Source organism: Uranotaenia lowii, chromosome 3 (genome assembly GCF_029784155.1).
Source record: "Uranotaenia lowii strain MFRU-FL chromosome 3, ASM2978415v1, whole genome shotgun sequence".
Taxonomy (NCBI): Eukaryota; Metazoa; Arthropoda; class Insecta; order Diptera; family Culicidae; genus Uranotaenia; species Uranotaenia lowii.
In genome coordinates, this window is record NC_073693.1 from 317,176,158 (window position 1) to 317,198,362 (window position 22,205).

General features: G+C 32.3%; 1 protein-coding gene across 1 annotated transcript in view; it reads left to right on the forward strand.

Moving 5' to 3' along the window:
* Positions 1–19,337, forward strand: part of LOC129756872 (gustatory and pheromone receptor 32a-like) — a 32,886-nt gene extending 13,549 nt beyond the window's left edge. The window contains exons 4-7 of the mRNA XM_055753920.1: positions 6,848–6,933; positions 7,178–7,658; positions 19,056–19,145; positions 19,209–19,337. Coding sequence (XP_055609895.1) covers positions 6,848–6,933; positions 7,178–7,658; positions 19,056–19,145; positions 19,209–19,337 — 786 coding nt within the window. The remainder of the gene's footprint in view (positions 1–6,847; positions 6,934–7,177; positions 7,659–19,055; positions 19,146–19,208) is intronic.
* The last annotated feature ends 2,868 nt before the right edge of the window (positions 19,338–22,205 follow it).

Here is a 22,205-nt window from a genome sequence, read left to right on the forward strand (position 1 = left end):
ATGATGTTTCTTATTCAGGACTAGAAATTTGCTTCAAAATAATTTTGAAACAGTCTGTTTTTCAAATGTGAAATAAATATTTAAAAAAACAAATTTAGAAAAAAAAAAATTAAATTCTTACATAAATGTCAGATTGGGTTAGAAAACTAACCAAGGATTGATTGAAATATTCCGCTATAGTGTTTTTAATTGACAAAAAAAATTTCGCGATTGGAAATGCGAATTTTTATTAAGAAAAAAATTCAAGATATAAGTTTGAGAGCACCAACAATTTAGAATTTAAAAACATAGATAAACCTATCAAAAATATATTAAAATAAAATATAAACATTGGAAAGACAAGTTTCCTATAATTTTAGAAGTATTTTTTTTCTCAATAAACAGGTCTTTTCATTTTAAAAGTATTTTTTTTGAATTTAAAAATCAACTCAATGAGAAGCGTTTTGGTGCATATGCTGGTGTTAAATGCTCTTTTTTTTTAAATATGTCTTTATTTGTATCAATTCATCATCACATTTATATTACATTATTACATTCTATCAGGTGTTCAGTTCAATAATGAACTGTCCAGAGCCCTATAGTGAACTAGATAATAAAAATTTATTTATAAGATTTAAATTTGCTGAGCGCAATCAAGTATTTAATGTAGGAGAACATCCTGTAATGGCAAAAATTTTTTTTTTAAACTTAAAACTAAACACTATACTAAAATAAAACTAATTATAAAGAGAACGAATCTCTGCGATGGAAGACTGCATCGATTTGCCTCTGAAGTTGGAGATGATGTTGTTGGCCATCTCTTCGATAGATTCAATGCTCGCAATCCGATGAAGATCTTCGGTGCTGTGCCAAGGTGGAAGCCGCAAAATCATTTTCAGAACCTTGTTCTGAATCCTCTGGATGGCTTTCTTCCTCGTCGCGCAGCAACTAGACCAAATCGGAACTGCATACATTATCGCTGGTCGGAACACCTGTTTGAAGATTAGCATCTTATTTCTCTGGTTCAGTCGGGATTTCCTGTTGATGAGAGAATAAAGAGATTTAGTGTATTTATTACATTTAGATTGAATATCTTCAATGTGATTTTTAAAAGTAAGATTCCGATCAAGTGTAAGTCCCAAGTACTTCACGTGATCAGACCATTCTAATGAAACCCCATTAAAAGTTATGGAATGATTTTCATTAGGTTTTAAAAATTGAGCTCTTGGCTTATGGGGAAATGAAATAAGTTGAGTTTTGGAAGCGTTAGGAGAAATTTTCCACATTTTCAAGTAATTCAAAAAGGAATTTAAATTTTGTTGCAATCTACTGCGTACCACCCGTAAATTTCGACCTTTGGCTGAAAGCAAAGTATCATCAGCAAATAATCTTCTACCTTTTCCTTCTGGCACATCAGGAAGATCAGAAGTAAAAATATTGTATAAAATTGGCCCAAGTATACTACCCTGAGGGACCCCAGCTCTAATGGGTGTCCTTTCAGAGCATGAATTTTGATAGCTAACTTGTAAGGTTCGGCTAGTCAAATAATTTTGAATAATTTTGGTGAGATATTCAGGAAAATCAAATCGAGCTAACTTAGCTACTAAACCTTTGTGCCAAACACTGTCAAAAGCTTTTTCAATATCAAGAAGAGCAACACCAGTTGAATAACCTTCAGATTTGCTAGCGTTAATCATATTAGTTACACTCAAAAGTTGATGTGTAGTAGAATGTCCATGACGAAAATCAAATTGTTCATCAGGGAAAATAGAATTCTGATTAATGTGGATTCAAAATAACTCTCTCAAATAGTTTACTTAAAGAAGGAAGCAAACTAATTGGTCGATAACTTGAAGGCTCTGAAGCACTTTTTCCAGGTTTCAAAATTGGAGTTACTTTGGCATTTTTCCATTTATTTGGAAAATAAGCCAAGTGAAACCATTTATTGAAGATTTTAACTAAAAAAATTAAAGTGCTTTCAGGCAACTTTTTAATAAGAATATAGAAAATCCCATCTTTCCCCGGAGCTTTCATATTTTTAAATTTTTTGCAAATCAATTTAAGTTCATCAATATTTGTCTCACAAGAACTTTCAAATACATTTTGTTTAGAAAGAATATCATCAAATTCAAGGGAAATTAGAGCATCAATTGGACTTACAACGTTTAAATTAAAATCATGAGCAGACTCAAATTGTTGGGCTAATTTTTGAGCTTTTTCTGAATTAGTTAAAAGAAGTTTATCCCCATCTTTCAAAGTAGGAATTGGCTTCTGAGGCTTTTTCAGAATTTTAGTTAATTTCCAAAATGGCTTTGAGTAGGGTTTTATGTCCTCTACTGCTTTAGCAAAATTTTCATTACGGATGAAATTTAAACGACGTTTGATCTCTTTTTGAAGGTCGCAATAAATTAATTTCAAATAAGGATCCCTAGTTCGTTGAAATTGGCGTCGACGAATGTTTTTCAGTCGTATCAAAAACTGAAGATCATCATCAATTAAAGGTTGATTAAGTTTATGTTTAACTTTGGGTATTGAAGCGGCTTTAGCATTGACTATTGAAGTTGTCAAATTTTCTACAGCCAAATCAATATCTTCTATTGAATTAAGTGGAACGTTTACATCCAAATTACGTTCAATAAAATTCCTATATCGCTCCCAGTCAGCTTTTTGAAAGTTAAAATTTGATTTTCAAGGGTTTTCAATGGGACTTTGGGATAAAGAAAAAGTTACTGGAAGGTGGTCTGAATCGAGGTCCGCATGAGTAACTAATTGACTACAATGCTCGCCTAAATCCGTTAGAACCAAATCAATTGTGGAAGGATTTCTAATCGAAGAGAAACAAGTATGCCCATTAGGATATTCAACAGTGTAATAACCTGCAGAGCAGTCATTAAATAAAATATTCCCATTTGAATTTGATGAAATATTATTCCAAGATCGGTGTTTTGCATTAAAGTCACCAATAATAAAAAATTAAGATTTGTTTCTGGTGAGTTTTTGTAAATCTCCCTTCAAAAAATTTTTCTGTTCACCGCTACATTGAAAAGGCAAATATGCGGCAATAATTATAATTTTCCCCATAGAAGTTTCTAATTCAATTCCAATTGTTTCTAAGACTTTTGTATTGAAAGAAGGAAGAAGTCTAAATTTGAGACGACAATTGATGACAATAGCTACACCCCCACCTTGTCGATCAAGTCGATCATTTCGCAAAATTTTAAAGAAAGCATTGCTTTTCAAGTTATTGTCTGGCTTTAAAAAAGTTTCAGTGATGGCAGCAATATGTATGTTTTGAGTTTTCAAAAATAAAAAGAACTCGTCTTGGTTAGCCAGCAAAGATCTAGCGTTCCAATTCATAATATTTAAACATCTATTTGGATCCATGAGGGAATCGTAAAGTCATAATAATTTTGTTAGCATAATTAAAAGAAGTTTGGAAAGCTTCAAACATTGAATTTGCTTTCAACATAAGTTGCATCATTTCCATCAAATTTTGATGCAAAAATTTTAATTTTTCCTCAGTAATCTCACCCAAATCAACAAAATTGTAAGGATCAGAAAATGAAGGAGAAGAACAAGTATTTGAATTTCGGGGATTTTCCCAAGCCTTCGCATGAACGTTGAGACTTGGTTTTTCCCCATTTTTATTAGTTATGCCTGGAGAGGGCAACCCATTTTCAACCACCTCTGAGAACGATAAACAACGAGTCTGGGGCGCAGAATCAGCACAGGTAACATTAGAAACACTTCGGGTATTACCCAGCCGTGATTCCAATGTAGGCCGGGGCTGACCGCGAACAGGCAGGTTGTTTGCCGGCCTGACGTGTGAAGACGAAAAAGAGGAAGGAGGAGAAGAAACTTTTCTGGAAACTTTGGGATTTTTCCTAGAAGCAATAATTTTTGCCCTGATGGGACAGTCTAGCGAATTCGAGGAATGATTACCTGCGCAATTTGCACACTTGAAAAATTCTGTTTGTGGCTTATCACCACCAAAAAGGCATTTAGATTTTTCATGATCGAATGAGCCGCAAAGCATGCATCTGGCATTCATTCTACAATTTTTAGTGCCGTGACAAAAAGCTTGACAACGACGACATTGCGTAATATTTTGAAGGAAATTGGTTGAAGATTTTCGAAAAGGTTCGAATTTGACTCGACAATGAAACATAAGACGAGCCTTTTCAAGAATTTGCAAATTATTAACTTGATCCTTTTTAAAATGGATCAAATAAAGCTCAGGAGCAAAACCAACACTACTGATATTATTCGTGTTGGTTCTTTTCCTCATTTGAATTACTTGAATCGGAGAGAAACCTAACCAAGAATTTAATTCAGTTGTGATCTCATCCGGTGTCTGATCGCCGGTGAGACCACGAAGTACAACTTTAAAAGGACGATCACTTCTAGTATCGTACGTAAAAGATTGGTGTTTTTTATTATTCAAATAATTTAATATTTTTTGAAAATCATGAAAAAATTCCGCCAAAATACGAGCAGTTCCCCTTCGACCGATCTGAAAAGAAATCTTCACATCCTTGACGGAAGTGACGATTTCTTTTCGAAAGGCATTGAAGTCAGGAATCGTGACCGTAATTGGTGGAACCTTTTCGTTTTTAAGAGTATAAGAAGAAGAAGGTTTCTTAGTACTCTTATCAGAATTAAATATGAATATTTCCTCATCACCGATGTTATGAAGGACATCGAATGAATTGGAAATTTCAACTTTTTTGGGCGATGGACCTGAATTAGGTTCGGCAATCCGTTTTCTTCCGGCCCTTGAACCGGCCGATGACTTCCCCATGCTGGAAAGAAAAGAGAAAAATATGAATAAAAGAAAATAAAAATAATTTTAGCACTGAAAAGTGCTGATTGAAAAACAGGTAAGGAAAAAATAAATAATGTAAAAATGTTCCTGCAGGTACACAGCAACGATACGATGCTCCGGCGTACGTGTTGACAGCTCAACGGTACAGATGGAAGTGATGTTAAATGCTCTAATTTTTTATATTGTCGTCTTGAGCTCGAATCATTTGTCGAATTTGGACTATCACAATAAGGTTTTGTGCTATGGAGTTTCAAATCGTGTCAATTTTAAGTTGAATCAATCATTGATAACTGATAAACTATCAAACCAACCTTTAAGAAAGAAAAATCTGATTCTGATTTTTATTATTACATTTTATTCAATAAAGGAATAATATTTTTGGTACCGATGATGATGCATGATTGTTCCAATGTTTGTTTTTAAACTTATTTTAAAATCATTGAATGAGGGAAAAGAAAAAAGAAAACTCCAAATTTTTTTCACATCATTCAAAATTACTTAAAGTCTAGAAGAAATTTAATGTTAAGAGTTTTAAAGTTTTTTTTTTAAAACAAAAAGAGCAGAACTTTCTTTAATAATAAAAATCTACTTTCAAAAGATATTTCAATAAAGAAAAGCTGATAGAAACAATGTATATTTAGTTTTAGAGCACCAAAGCTGGTTGAAATTACTTTTCAAAATCAATGCACCAAGGAAAAATGTAAATTGGGTGCCTTGGGTCATTTATCAAAACTTTTTTAAGTGTGATTTGGAGCATTGAGAAGGACATGGAAAATTTTAAGCTGATATTTATTTCATAAGGAATTTTTCATATCAAAATAACATTCGTAATAACATAAACGTTTTTTTTAATCAAATTTTTCAGTGATTACGTAGAAGATATAAGATTTTACGTTTGTTTTGCTAGTTCTGTGGATAATCTTGAGGTATACAACTAATCGATGTAGAAAATAAGTATTCGATAAAATAAATTTTTATTTAGTTCTTGAAAAAACCATTCCTAAGTCGAAGGTAGAGTAATGAAATATCAAGTTAAGAGTTTAAGTATAAAATGAGTTATCGAAGACTATATTCCGTCGATGGAATATAGTCAAATTTAAGAAGATGGGAGTTATTTTCCCTTTTGTTTTCTTGAAAAATTACTTGATTTATATGTTTTGTGCAACGATATAGAATGCAATTTTGTTGCATACAAGCTTCCGTGCAATGTATTCCAATTTATTTGTTTTTCGCATTGTTTCGCATTTCGCATTATTTACCCTCAACCCTCAACGAATTCCAAAAATCCTGAATTTCGTATCTTTACTTTTTCCATGGACGCACTCTGAAAGACTACGAAACAAAAATCTCCATAACTAGACTTTTATCTTTCTTGTTTCTCAACCGTTTTTTACACAATTTATATTTTTGTTAACCTCGTATTGAAATTCGAATATAATTTCCAGACATAATTCAATTACTGCACTTCAGTTTTCTGTTGTTCAAAGTCTAAAAAGAAATCTGGAGAAACATGCTTCGAAAAACAAACGTTTTATCAGCTACAAAATGCTATAAAAAATAGCACCTGGTGTCCGAGTAAGCTGAAGTTAGAAGCTATTCGTTGCACCCAAAGATATACCAATTTCATACCGATTCTAGCGGTGAAATTAAAACATTCCCGAAATTTTGTAATTTAAAAATTGCACCAGAAACGTGGCCACGATTCTGAGGGAGGAGGCAAAACACCAAGACGTCTGACTCCTCCCAGGATCCATCTATCCTACAGGATTTTTCTCGTTATCCCAGACAATGTTTCGTATTTGGCGCTCGGTTCTTCCACATGACTTCACCAGTTGCGCCAGCCAGCCAACCAGCCAGGAAGTTGGTTGAAACAAACGAATCTTTTTGGCTGGTTGGTGGAAAGGAATGAATGAAGGCAAACCGGTGAAGGGTGAGGGCGGGTGGTTTAATTTCTTCCAATGACTCTGTTTATTTTTGGTGGTTGTTTGCGCTTTCGCTCGCTCATATATTTGTTTTTCTTTTCGATTTTTCTCGCCCGAACAGTTTGGTTTGCTGCTGTTGAATTTCCAGTTCGCTGGCTGCATAATGTTCCTGTCCGATCGATCGGTGTTGCTACTCAAGGGGATGAAGTAAATTGATGTTGTGCTTGTTTCGCTTTTGTGTTTGTGTTTGCTGGTGAGATCGTTCCGTTTTTTTTTTTTTTTTTTTTGAGGGGAAGCCAGACTCTAGAAAGCGGAGTAAAAATCCCTTCATTTTGCTGTAATTCAAAATTATGTTTTCCCTGTATTGATTTAATTTATTCGTGTATGAATTTTGTTTTAATTGAAAAATCTGAACAACCAATTTACCGATTCTATTTGTTTTTCGAATCAGCAACTTTCCACTGGGATCGGAACAGAAGCAGTTTAAATCGATGAATCTTACGAGGATGGACACCCAGAGTAATTTGCACGATAATAAGTTGAATCGAGTGACAACGCTGGCCAATATTAAAATACGACCAATTAGCCCGATCGAGTCCATTCATAACGTTCGAGAGGTGGTTGAGCTGTTGCAGGACCTTGCAACAAAAATCAATGATTGTTATGGCAAACAGGCCATCTTCTCGCTGCTTTCGGGCTTCATCTGCGTGACCGTACAACTGTACTATATCCTAAACCACATCAAGAATGGATTCAGTCAACCGAGAGCCGAAATCTACGCCCTGGCAGCTTGCAGTGTGCTCTTCTTGCATGGAGTCGAGTTTTGGTCCCTTTTTACCAGCGGAGAGAATGTCCAACTCAAATGGAAACGAGTCATCAACTATCTGTACTTTATGAAATCGAAATCCAGCGATGACGAGTATCGAGCTAAGGTGAGTTGAAGAATTAGACACATATAGGTAATTTAGTGGGTTTCTTTCTAAATTTTTTTATGTTTCCAATGATCCACATTGGTAATTGTTGAAAACGCAGGTTTCAGTGGTGGAATAGAGTTATTTTTATTTAGGTTTGTCCGTCAAATCCTTAATCAATTATCAATTACATGAGCGATAGCTATTTTTCGCTTTCCTCTTCCCAGGGCTTGTGATATAGCTCAGTTGGCAAGTCTGTTGTCTCCTGAGCAGATGTCCGCGAGTTCGAGCCCAGGAGTAAATATCGAACACAGTTGTTCCGGATAAGTTTTTCAATAACGATCCGCCAACTGCAACGTTGATAAAGTCGCGAATGCCATGATGATGGTAAAACGACTATAATCGAAACAAAAAAAAAACTTTTCTCTTCTCATATCCTTTAAACGGGAAAGTACTCATTTCTCAATGAGTATTTTGATACTCTTACCTAGGAATATATGGCAACACTTGTGTTACCACGAACTTAATTTGAGTAGTCTCGCTTAACCATGTGATGATGTAAACATTTATAATGTCATCATCATCATTGAGAATATTAAGCCTAGTCCACACTCGGCAACTTGAACTGCGATTTCGGTTGCTGAGACTTATTTACATTTTGAACTAGACGAAGAGATGCATGTCTCAAGTCTCCCGACAATTATGGGAGACTTCCAGCAACCAAAATGTAAACATGAACGAGTCTCAACAACCGAAATTGCACTTCAAGTTCCCGAGTGCTGACGCTGACGATGCTTTAGACGATAGATGGCTAGTAAATTATTATCATGAGCTCCCAAGAAAAGTTAAGCTTTCGAGGACTCTAATCACAGAGATCAGACGTACAAGATAGCCCTCGAAACTTGTGTAAAAATTCCAACGCTTTTTTGAACCAATTTTTGTCTTTTGGCTGGGACATCAGATGTTTCCAAATACACCAAAGAGAACTGTCAAAACTAAATTTCAGTCTGTTTTAAACAGGTCTGAGCTACTTGGCCTAATTCACAAAAATCGCTGTTGGAGTTTCGTAACACATTCGTCATGTCACTTTAAAAATGTATCTTAAAATTTATCCGCCATTTTCTTCTAACTTGCAAGAAGTACTAAATTTTAAACAATGGGATGCAAATTTGATACGTGAGTAAAACCCATTCCAAGATGCCTAGAATCAGTACTGCTGGATGAGAATGATCGTCCAATATGTTCTTTTTTTACTAGACATACCAATGCTTCCTCTGAATTCGATAATCGCTCAGGAAGTGCGAAAGCTTGATCCAAAATTTGTCAGTTATTCTATGCCGCAGCAGAAATATAATAAAAAAGTAAAATTTTGCAAAGTTAAAAGAAACTCTTATTGCATTTGGGGATTTTTTTTTATTATCTGACGGGTTTGCGCCGGGGGTTTTCAGATTTTCCCCAAAATTGAAAATTTGGTTCATTTTTGCGACTTAAAAACACATGTATTTTTTCAGATTTCTAACATTTTTATTTTTTGAGTTAGCTTCGGTTAGATTTTTTTGTAAATAAAAAATAACCATTTTTCAAAGCTACATAACTCTGTTGTTTCTCAACGGAAATTATAAAATAGCACATCAAAATGCATTGAAATTTTAACAGCTTTCCAAATAGAATAGTTGAAAAAAATTAAATAATGACCTTCAACATGAAAAGTTGTAAATAAACTTTAAATGGCGTCTAAAAGTACCGTCTGCACCACCGAATATTTTGCAAAAAATACCATTGTATAGCTCGATTCATGATGCAACTTTCATCTGAAGACACCAAAGTGGGCCATTAACACCTTGAAGAGTTATGAAAGAAATAATGACAATAAATCTCTTTTTTTGCATCGAAAACAAACAATGGTGGAACAACTGCACTCACATATGGAGATAGCAAGCACTTCTAACAACATGAAAACAAAAGAACTTATCAAAGCTGGTAAAAAACACTATTTTTTCGTCCTTTTAAGACTGCCTCTACTCGCATAACAGTGCCATATGAATTTTCGTCATTTTAGGTCAACATAAGGCTTCAACATAAAAGACTAAAAAAAGAGGTTTTGTTCTAGAAATTTCGAAAAAAATATCAATTCGTGGCTATCCTATATGAAATATACCTGAATAACAATCCCATATTTGGAATACCACGGATTTGGTTACTTTTCAATGTTTCTTTCGGCGATATAGTCTTTGGTTTATTGCTTCGAATCATTTAAACATTTTTTTAACTCACTTGATGTCGAATGATGCACACTAGTTTTCGAAGGCAGGTCTGACTTTCTTAGGAATGACTTCCTGAGCGAAAAACTATCGGATGCAATCAAAAATCGTAAAAAGATTCAACTTACAATGTGGAATTCATGATATTTTTTTTGCAAAAGTATGTTTCTTTTTCTGACAATTGCATTTAGAAGTTCAAAAATGATCAAATTTAAGTCTTAGAAAGTAGCTTGGTGAGAAAAATATATTTTGTATGGGATTGTTATGTCAGTAGATTCGAAAAAGGTTTCAAATATGGTTGATTAACAGTCCCATTATGAATAAAAATAGTGCTCTAGACCTTACCAATAGCCCAATTCCGAAAATTTCAGGTCTAACGATTTATTATGACAACCTAGAAACGATTTTCGTTTATGCTGAAAGTGGTGGTCACAATTTAAAAATATATTCCAAAACAGAAAAAGCTGATTGTCTCGCTTCCTTATTTTTGTATATGGGACTGTTATGAAAGAAGGGGCGGTAGATTGTTGCAGCTTAACTGACTTCATGTTATATCCAAAAATCTAATAACGTATTCGTTTATACCCAGTTTTGCACCAGATCACAACAAGTTATGCACATTTTACTGTCATTTTTAGAAGTTTATGCGTTAAGATTTGCATCCGTAATTCCCCAGATTTGATTTAAAATAGACGGTGGAACACTGAAGATTCGTGCGTGAGCGATCGAGGTAGCAAAACACTGACGACAAATTATGTTCGTTCTAGTATGGTAAACCTCAAAACTGGGCGAATCTAGAAAACGAAGTAACATATTTTCATCATTTTACAGCCTGGGCTGGCCACACTGAGCTCTTTGATTATTTCTTCAACATTTGTGCCACTTTTTCATACTTTTTTGATCAATGGGAAAGGTTTTTGGTGTCCAGTGCTTAGCTCCCGATATAAAACCTATGTAAAGCACGTCTATATTTCATCTTTTTAATCACATTTTTGTGATCCCAAACACAGGGACTGAACCTTCTACTATTGGCATTGATTATGCTTCACAATGATCTTTGATCGAAAAATTAATAAGTTATATAGTATATGACCAGGTTGTAAAAGCAACATTCCCATTATTAAACAAAACGATACTCAGAATTTTGGTTAAAATTTAAAGTCATTTTTGCTGCAAACACTCTACAAAGCACAAAAAAGTAGTGTTTTTTTACCTGCTTTGGTAAGTTCTTTTGTTTCCATGTTGTTAGAAGTGCTTGCTATCTCCATATGTGAGTGCAGTTGTTCGACCATTGTTTGTTTTCGATGCAAAAATAGAGATTTATTGTCATTATTTCTTTCATAACTCTTCAAGGTGTTAATGGCCCACTTTGGTGTCTTCAGATGAAAGTTGCATCATGAATCGAGCTATACAATGGTATTTTTTGCAAAATATTCGGTGGTGCAGACGGTACTTTTAGACGCCATTTAAAGTTTATTTACAACTTTTCATGTTGAAGGTCATTATTTAATTTTTTTCAACTATTCTATTTGGAAAGCTGTTAAAATTTCAATGCATTTTGATGTGGTATTTTATAATTTCCGTTGAGAAACAACAGAGTTATGTAGCTTTGAAAAATGGTTATTTTTTATTTACAAAAAAATCTAACCGAAGCTAACTCAAAAAATAAAAATGTTAGAAATCTGAAAAAATACATGTGTTTTTAAGTCGCAAAAATGAATCAAATTTTCAATTTTGGGGAAAATCTGAAGACCCCCGGCGCAAATTGTCAGATAATAAAAAAAAATCCCCATTTATCAATTTTATGGGCTTGTGATATTGCTCAGTTGGCAAGTCTGTTGTCTCCTGAGCCGATGTCCGCGGGTTCGAGCCCAAGAGTAAACATCGAACACAGTTGCACCGGATAAGTTTTTCAATAACGATCCGCCAACTGCTACGTTTATAAAGTCGCGAATGCCATAAAGATGGTAAAACGACTATAATCAAAACAAAAAAAAAAATTATCAATTATATACTGATACGCCGATTCAAAAACTGAGCCCTCTCAAAGTTGATTTGTAACTTTTGAACAGCGCAACAGATGGCACTTTTTCCAGTCAATTTTTAACGTATTTTCAATGATGGCTTTAAAATTGTTATTGACTTTCCTGAAGATTCTTTGTTCGAGCTTGTGAGTTTGTTTTTTGGGCTCCTACCTTATTGAATGATTTTAATGATGCATCATTCCTTTTATGAAAGCTTTTTTTATTTGATGCGTAAATGGCTGTAGCTCAACTACGTGCTTTCGAGTACAAAATGATGCATCATAAAGTTGAATCTTAGAGCTATAAAATGCTCCTAGACTAAGATCAGTAAGCATTTCAAATAGTCACAAAAAAGTTTTAGTATCAAAGATTGAAAGATCCACTTTTTTCCTAATTTTAATAAATCACATAGGATACTTTTTTCATAAAACAAGAAAGAAATGAGCTACAAGAATATGATTTTTATTCTCATCCATCCCAGAAACACATAATTTTCCACAAACTTTCAAAGTTAACTAATTTTGAACTTTCTGTCAATTTGCGGTTTCTTAGATTCGCTTACACCTTATTTCAGGTTTGCACTGGATTTTACTGAAAATGTTAAATCAATTATTCATATCGAAATTCCTTCAATGCATGCAAATTTATGCCAAAGAATTTATCAAAAATAGGACCCACTAGAAATCACTTTAGATAACATTTGACAGAACTTCAGCATTCCAAAGCTTGATGATGTACAACTTTAAGTTATGTTGACAGATAAGAATAGAAAAATGGTTATTTCTCTATGCAAAATTCTAGAGAAAACTACCAAATTGGAGGAAAGTTTTGAAAAACCCGGACACATTCCAGGCTGACAAAAAGCGCAAAAATAGATACAGTTGTTTTTCGATTTTATCACTTTTCGATTTTATCAATACTCGCCAAATTTACGCTCGATTTTATCACGGTTATTGTTTCGATTTTATCACGGTTTTTCAGAAATCATTCAGAAACCATTTCCAAGACCTTCATTTTCATTCAAAAGCATAGAGTAACTTTGTTTATGATATTTTTTATGGTTCATGTTATGGTATATACACTGCCGGCCAAAAGTTTGGGATCACCCGCTATAAAACTTGCAAATTTTGATTGTTCAGCCGTCTTAGGACATATAGCAAATCTTCTGATGTCATTTGATAAATTTATGAAAAAATAACAATTCCTAAGCTTTCAAATGCACCCTTTAGATCTGCAATACGATGTTAGATGAGAAAGATATGAATGAGATAAATTTGCATGTTTTTAAAAGAATGATCCCAAACTTTTGGCCGATACACCATACTGAGGGGTGATCCCAAACTTTTGGACGATAACTTAAGTGTCTATTTTATTAATTAAAAGTACATTCTTAAATTTTTGCACAAAATTTTTTGATTGTGTTTTGTGAAGTATAGAATACGGATTCTAATGCAACTCAAATTTTGAAATTTTGTTCACCCTATCGCGAGATGATTGGCTTTGAATATTGAGTGCGATTTTTTGAAAATGTTCTAACTTTAGGTTAAGTTTTAGGTGCAAATCTAAAACATTATTTCTGGGCAAAATACCTCCGAAATAGCTATTCCTCATTATCTTTCAAATGAGATCAGAAGATTTGCAATATGCCTTAAGACTGCTGAGATATGAACGATCAAAATTTGCATGTTTTTTAGAGGGTAATCCCGAACTTTTGGCCGGCAGTGTATGGTATTCCATAATATGAAAATGCCATTGAACTGCTTATTTTAGCGGTATAATGTTTGAAATCGTCATTTGGAATTAAAAAAACACTTGTAATAATCGACATAAGTAATATGAAGTTCAAATGCTAGTGTTGTTATTTTTGCTTGGTTAACCGCACTAAAAAGTAAATTGTTTTGGTTATGCGAATTATATAAAGATGTGGATGAATCGAAGCGTTTTTGAAAAGGGATAAGTGTGTCTGATTTCTATTTTTAATTTGTTTCTTTGAAAGGGTGGCGTGCGCAATCCTCATTGGACAGCCTTTAATATTATCTGAATAGCTCATTTTGGAAGATCAAAATGCATTCTTCTAACTTTGCCTTAAAACATGTATGTACTAAAACTAAAATATATATTTTCTACATATGAAAAAACAAAGGATTATTTGCCCATAAAGTAAACTTCGAGAAACTTTAAATGTCTAGGTTAAGCCAATTTCAAAAGATTTTTCGAAAAGGTAAACTTTTTATTTAATCAAAGGTGTTAAAATAAAAATATTGAAATTTGAAATTTGCAGAGGAAATTTTTTATGCATTTTACTTTGAACTCTTTTTCAAAATCGAAATATGAGAAAACGACTGTTACATTTCTATTTAAACTCAATAATTTACTAAAATTAAATGTAGAATATCAAGTGGATATTCTACATGGTTTTATTTAAAAAAACATCATAAATTTGCTGTAGAGAAGAATAATTTGAACTGAAGATGATCCTTCGAGTTTAGTAATCTGTGATAATTCCATCTTTTAATCAAATTTTTTTTGATACAAAACGTTTCCACTACTGAAAACATTATAAATTATTGATTAAAGGCAATAAAAATACTTTTTTCCCACTTTAATTTTTAGTTTCGCAAAATTCACGGTTTCGCCATATTCACGGTGAATTTTTTTTTGACCGTGATAAAATCGAAAAACTACTGTACCATCACAACATCGACAGAAATACATGCTTTGCATTTTTTGTAATCAAATAATGCCAAATGTGTAAAGCTTGAGTGTGGATTGAAGCCTATCCCACAAAGTGTAAATTATCTTTGGATACATATGGTACAATGATAGATTCCGTATATCTTAATCATATGATAAAAATTAATGAAAAATCCAAACCAATACATATAAAAACACCCAGCACGTTTTTTTGGGGGGAAAGAAAACTGGTATTTAAAGAGTTCATTTAAACAGTTTTATAATGTCAATGAAATACATGTGTAGACGGTGTCGTGGTAGCGCTTGGAACTCTCGCGCTGCTGTCCGAGATTCGAATCTTGCTATTATTTTTTGTGTTTTTTACAACTAGTTCTTTTAAACTAACTACAATATTGATTGCTAGCGGTCGGTGGCGAGTAGCCTAAGATAATACCTTTTAAGATTTTAACCTGGTTAAAGAATGGTCCAGAATAAGAGGATAGTGATATGATTAACTACTCATTGATTTGATTCCAAATTTGAAATCTTAATCTGATTGGACCTTAATTCAAACCGAACGTTAACAGTGTGACCATAGTGATACGGAACAAAACATTTTCATCCCATCCGTTGAATTATACGAGCAGCAATCAATGGACTCCTAGCCGTTGGACTAAAACGAAATCGACAAAAACAACAGACAGCAAATTCCCTTAAAAAAAAAAGTTCTCGAAACGTTGGGTATTTCAAAAACCACCGTTGTTTGATCTACATTTAAGGCCAAAAAGCCAAAATAAAACTACCATATTTTCAAAACTATATAATAAATTAACTAAAATCCATTAAACAATAAAAAAAACACCACCTTACACACAACACAGAACAAGCTGAAATTTAGAAACAACAAAAACAAAAGGTGATAAGTGAAAACTGTGCCAAAGTTTCGATGATGAGGAAAATTTATCCCAAAATCCCCGGACAACTGGATTTTATCCGAGAAACACTTAACATAGTAAGTCAATCACTACAACGTATTGTCATAAAACATGAGTTTATTCGGAACATAAAAAAAAAACCGATAAACAGACAGCTTTACAAGACCAGCCGAGTCGACAACAACAAAAAAACGACACTTTTTAAGTTAACATCCCACAACAAATATTTTGTAATCGACCAAAAATTACATTAAAAATACAATTTTTTAGTCCCTGAAGAAGATCCAAAACGGATCAAAACGTTGGATACATAAATCAAAAAATCGTGTTTGCTCTTAAATAGACTGCATGTCAGAATTTCCCAGGAAGAACATAAGTTCTATAATTGAATAATGAATCTGTCTTCTTAATATGAAGCTGAATATTAATCTATGATTGGGTTTAAGAGGGTTAATATGTCTTCTCAAGCTTAATTCTAAATCTGAATCTAAATTCATATTTATTCTTCTGGATGTTGAATGTTTAACTAATTTCGGGATCCTGATCTCAACTCTGCACAGAAATTCAAAATCTTGACAGAGAGTCTAGACAAACTCAACCTGAATCTCACATCTTATCTAAATTTATAATTTGATGTCTGAATTTGAATTTCAGAGCTTTCTTCTAATCTGAATTCTGAAGGTCAATGCAGAACTAAATGTGGATTCCGATTTGAATTCTGAATCTGAATCCATAATCTGTATTTGAATTCTTTTTTTTCTAAATTAAAAAAAACTAAACTTGACTCTAAACTCGTAAGCTTCCATCAACTTTGTAATTTTATAAAATCGATTTTTCAGTTTCGAATCTTCAATGCAAATAGAAGTTCTGCTGAAAAAGTCATGTCATATTGTGCGTTAAGATAAAAATTTTATAAACGTCGTTGGTGAACTGACATCATGGCTGACTTCCGATCAAAACATATTGAGTCGTTTTATTTAAGCGTGCGCCACGAAATTTTCTGTTTTCAAATTTACATGAAATCAACGTTGCCACAAATTCATTTGAATCGTTTGTGTATCTCATTCTTGTCCGTAAGAGTGTAATGTATGTATAAAGATACTTTGGTGGATACAGATTTATGTGTGGCAACGTTGCATATAATACACTGTTATTTTTTCAAACACAACTGTCAAAAGTTCGGAAGTAAGTTCGGGACCGGAAGTCCGGACTTCCGAAGTAAAATTTAGTGCTGGCGCTATAATAAAAAAAAAACTGGAAAAAGTCTGAATCTGCAATTTAAACCTAAATTTCGAAACTTAAAACTAAGAGACGATAAAAAAATCAGAATGTATTTTTTTTTTCGACACAAAGTTTGGCCTCCACCGCGCTCATGGCTGACCTAACTTATCAATCTAAGTTCTGAAAAGAATGGTGAGTTCTACCCAGCAAAAATTATTTCCTGAAAAATTACGCAAATGTCCTGTAACAAAAAGGAGCAGGACATTTACCGTTATTTTACAGGTCGAAAAACAAATAACGTGACATTTAATTTTCAGTGTGCAACTTTTTTACAGGACATTTGCTTTAATAATAAATGAATCTTCAAAGAAAACAACTTAAAATTACAGGTTTTGTTAATAACAGGTTGATTTATTTTAAAAGTTGCAGTTTCAGTGGCACGTAATAGTCAAAAATTTTTTCTGTGTAAATTCGATCTTTGAATTTGAATTCCAAATATGCATTCCAAAATGTATTCTAATTATAAAATTCAGAATTTAAATTTTTAATCTGAGTTCTGAATTTCAATTAAAAATTCTTGTTCTGAACTCTATCGAACCCATTTTTTTCTGATAAGTACACAGAAGTTGCTAAGGAACAATGTTTAACTTTTTTTTCCAAAAATTAATATCCAAAGAGGCTGAAGAACTTAATTATTAGTCATACTTTTTTGGCTGCTTCTATTCTCAGTGTAACCTCTTAATTAAAATTCCATGTCCATGTAAACTAAATTCTCATTACTTAAATCAGAATCTTAATTCTAAATCTGAGTTTATTTAAAATACAAACAACTGCGAAAAACTTTAACGCTAAGGATTTTTTAAATAACTGATTCAAAGCTTGCATAACCACAGAGGATGGAAAACCGAATTTTTTTTTCGGTTGTAGTATTCACATACTTAAACCATAGTAAATATTTAAATAATATTTTCTCCTCAATTTTTAATTTACTTTGAATGTATTTTATAATGTTTCAAATTGGGCAATTTAATTTCTTGAATGAACAATTTGATGTCTTCGATGCAAAGGATTTGTGATCATAAATTCCAATTGATTATTAATTTTGTTTCTTTAAGTTTGAAATCACTTACTTTCTCTCCCAAGAACAGGGAAAGCTTTCGAATAAATTTTTGAACAACGCCATTTCATCGTTTTAACTAAGAACACTGAATAATAGAAAAGCAATTTGCTAATTGAGTTGGTGCACTCACTGCATCGATTAATAATTCAGCACTCATTCTGCCACATGTCAGCTTGAGTCATTAGCAGAGAAAGTAAAAAAAAAGGTTGCACCCAAACACCGGAAAGTTCTTAACACATCCATTTTAAAGTCCAGTGGCTTAGCAGCTGTCGGTTTATTTGATCTGAATCGTGTCGAGTGATTATTAAAGCAGATAATTAAAACAAGGTTTAAATTTCAATAATTTATCTATTTTCTCCAAACGATATATTTAAAAAAAAATAAAATTCACCAGGCAGAAGATTTGATCACCTTTATGACGTTTAATCCGTTGGAGTTCGATGCGTACGGGTTGTTTCCAATCGATCTGTCCGTTATTTCCAGTGTAAGTTTAAAATTGACTTAGGAAACGTGGATGGATCACGATATGATTTTCATCGTTTATATTTCTGACAGATGGCCTCATCAATCACCACCTATCTGATTGTGCTGATTCAGTTCAAAATGTCCGAGGATTCGGAGAATGGTGACGAGATGGAACCGGATGACGACATGCAGGACAAGATTCAGTTTGCTGTTAGTTAAAAGATGAACATTGAAGAAGCTTGTTTTCATATAGTTGAGTGGAAAAAATGCTTTGATCATTGTTGAAGTACTCAAATGAAAAAAATATAGATTTGCAAAATTGCTATGGAGTTTGTAGTGTTCTGTGAAATAAATTGTGTTCACTCTGAAAAGCTTGTTTTATTTGAAACACACATAGCGTAGAAACAATCGAAAACTAAGTATATCATAATAAGTTGTGAAATTTTTTTTGGTTGATTTCAAAATTCAAAACACCTTTTCCGCATCAGAGCTCATAAATTTTGCAACAACTTTCTGGAGTTTATAGAGTCCATGAACAATAATAAAATTTCGCAGGGGAATTGTTGTTCTGTTTCTATCTTCTTAGTTACATCACTTGTGCGAAATTCACCTTAAAAGCATAAGTCTTATCTTATAATAGTCGTTTTGAAAAAAAAATATCAACCAAGTTATAAAATCTTTTATTTTATTTCATATTAAAATACTTTTATTCCTTCCAGGCGGATGATTTGATTGCGTTTATGTCCTACAACCCTTTGGAGTTTGAAGCGTATGGTTTGTTCCCGATCGATTTATCCGTTATATCAGGAGTAAGTTCTGAAAAATGTTAAAAATAGTTAAATTTTATTTTATTTTTTTTTATTTATTTCTAGATTGCATCGTCGATTACCACCTATCTGATTGTATTGATTCAGTTCAAGATATCCGAAGATCAAGCCAATGGAGATGATGGAAATCCCTATGATTCGGAATCTGGCATGTTGCAATATTCAGCCAGTTAAACACAGAATGAAGAAACACTTTGAAAGTGGTTGAAATTATATTTTATGAAATTTTCAAGCCTTATAATGTGAAGATGTAAAAAGCACATTTGCTATTGAATAAATACGTAAAAAATTTAAACTAACTGGAATGTAGAATCTTTTCATTATTTTCCGAAATAACATTTAAGTGATGTAGAAGGACATTGGGTTAATCTTCAACTTCTGTTTTGGTAGTTCCACGAATATTTTATTCAGTTTTTTTAATTTATCTTGTAAAACACTAATCAAAATAATGGTTAGTAATATTTCGTTTCAAAGTTTTATTGCTCTATTTACAGTATTATTTATGTTTTAAAATATTTGGATAATTGAAGAACGTGCTTCAAAATTATTGATTCCTCGCGTTGTCATTTAAGAAGTTGCTCATTTTCAAATTTGTTCACTTTTTTTTTAATTTTGAGTCTTAGCAAAGAACTCTTGCGATATACAGTGAGCGAAATTAGAAAAGTACCACTATGTGTTTTGCTTGTTAAAATATGAATGATTGAAAATCACCAAAATTTTCTTCTACAATTCGTTTTGAATTGTTTAACGGATGATGCAAGCATAAGTTTACTTTGTTTGGACATTGCAATTGGCGTTGGGGATCAAAAATATGAAAAAAAAAAAACGGGCCGAAATAAGAATAGTACATTTGTGTTTTTCAACAAAAACAAGATTATTTCTAGAAATTTACTGTGTGAAAGTGAATCAAATTGCTTCTACGAATTTTTTGAATAGATGACTGCATTTTTAGGAGTTTTTTAGAATTCCAAAGGTTTTCAAAGGTTTTAAAAAGGGGTTTAAAGAGATGCTCTTCTAGAACTAAAGAATTTGATATTTCAGCTGTAATTATTTACCAAACTACTTAATTTCTTCATTGAAATGTCGTGAAATGATGAAACAAACATTCTGGGATTATTTTGAATCAGAAAAAACAGGTTGGACTTAAAAAACTTAGATTTTTTTCACACTTTTTCCAGTTTCGATTCATATAAGGCAGCACTATCTTGCAGTTAAAACCAAATTTAGTCTGAATATTGATTTTCCAGGTTTATTTAGGTTCATATTCATCATTTCGATGCAGTTTCCAAACACAGTTTTGTTCAAGTTCACGCTACAGAAAGCTTTTCTGGATTTGCAAAAATCAATTTAAAATCATACCAATAATACTGCTAGTCGTCTGGTCCACCAAGCTCCATCGGAAAGTACAAAACTATTCTGACTATCGGTCCAAGAAATTCACTTTTAAGTGAGTTTCATGCAATTCTAATTTTTTGATTTTGTGATCTTGAAATTTCCAAGTACTTATTTCTTGGGCATCAACTCGGTTTAATTGCAAGATAGTGCTGCCATTTATGATTTAAAATTAGGCAAATAGTGTTTGACTATTACAAAAACATTAGTATTTTTGAATTGGAGACTGTTTTTATTATTCAAATTCAGCCTCAAATCTATGTTTCGTCATTTTGCATCATACTAATGAAACATTCATTATAAAGAAATCAAGCAGTTTAATAAAGTATTAAAGCTAAAATTTCAAGTTCCAAAACGCTTGAAGAGCATCTCTTAGAACCCCCTTTCAAAAACTTTGAAATTCTAGAAAACTCCTTTAAATGCAGTTATCTATTCAAATAATTCATAGAAGCATTATTATTCACTGGTACACAGTAAATTTCTAGAAATAATCTTGTTTTTGTTGAACAACACAAGTGTTACTATTCTTATTTCGCACCCTTTTTTATATTTTTGGTCCTTAACGCCAATTGCTACGTTTAAATAAAGTAAACACGAAAGTTAAAGTGTATCGAATAAAACCCTATAAAAATAACAAATTCAACAGTTTAGTAATTCTAAAAACGTAGAAGCGTTTATAGAATTACTATAAAACAAATTGATTAGCATATATAGAGTTGCATATCAATTCTGGCAATCAAATCTCGTCATTCAAATTCAAATTGAGTTGGATAAAAGTTCAGAAAAAGTATTTTGACTCAAGTTCCAATCAAAAATTTAAATTAAGAATAAGCAAGACTAAAAATATGAAAATTGATTTTCAATTCAGAATAAGAAGAAGCATTCTAAAAAGATTTTGTTAAAAGTTCTTTTTTTATTATTTTAGAATTTTAGAATGAAGAGAAGAATTGGTTTTCATATTTCAAATAAGGTTAATTGTTAGATTAGAATTGCAAAAAATAATAATTTTAAGATAAAATCTTGAACGAGTCAGAGACTTTACTGTTGTTATCTCGATCAAGTAATACCGGATACCTTGGTGAGAATAACAATTTATTTATTGAGCGTCATTTTTTTTTTTTTTTTGAATACATAAGTACATCTAACATTTAATCGAAATTGCTTTGTAAGCTGTATTTTTTTTTGCAATTCCCAAGAATTCGTAAAACAATTCATTCAAAATTAAGATGTCTTAAATTTAAAAACTTTCAAAAAATTAAAAATACATAAAAAAAATTTTACAAGCAAGAATTGAAAAAAAATGAGAAAATTTAGAATAATTATTGACTTTTCTTAAAACAATTGAAGTTAACCAAGTAGACCGCTGAAAGTATTGTATAGAAAATTCAAAATTTATTTATTTTTACACCTCCCGTAGCTTTTTTGTTATTTTTATTGCCTGTAAAAGCATTCAAAATTTTGGAAGCGATCTTTTCAGTTCTGACTTAGCGCAACTCATTTTAATTTTGTATGGAAATTTGTATGGGATACCAAAATTTTTCGCTAAAAACCATCGGAGATATTACTGTAAGTGTAGAAAAATAAAATTTTGGGCTTTGAATATTTCTTCATTTTTTCCCTTTTTTTCATGTGAACAAATCACAAACATTA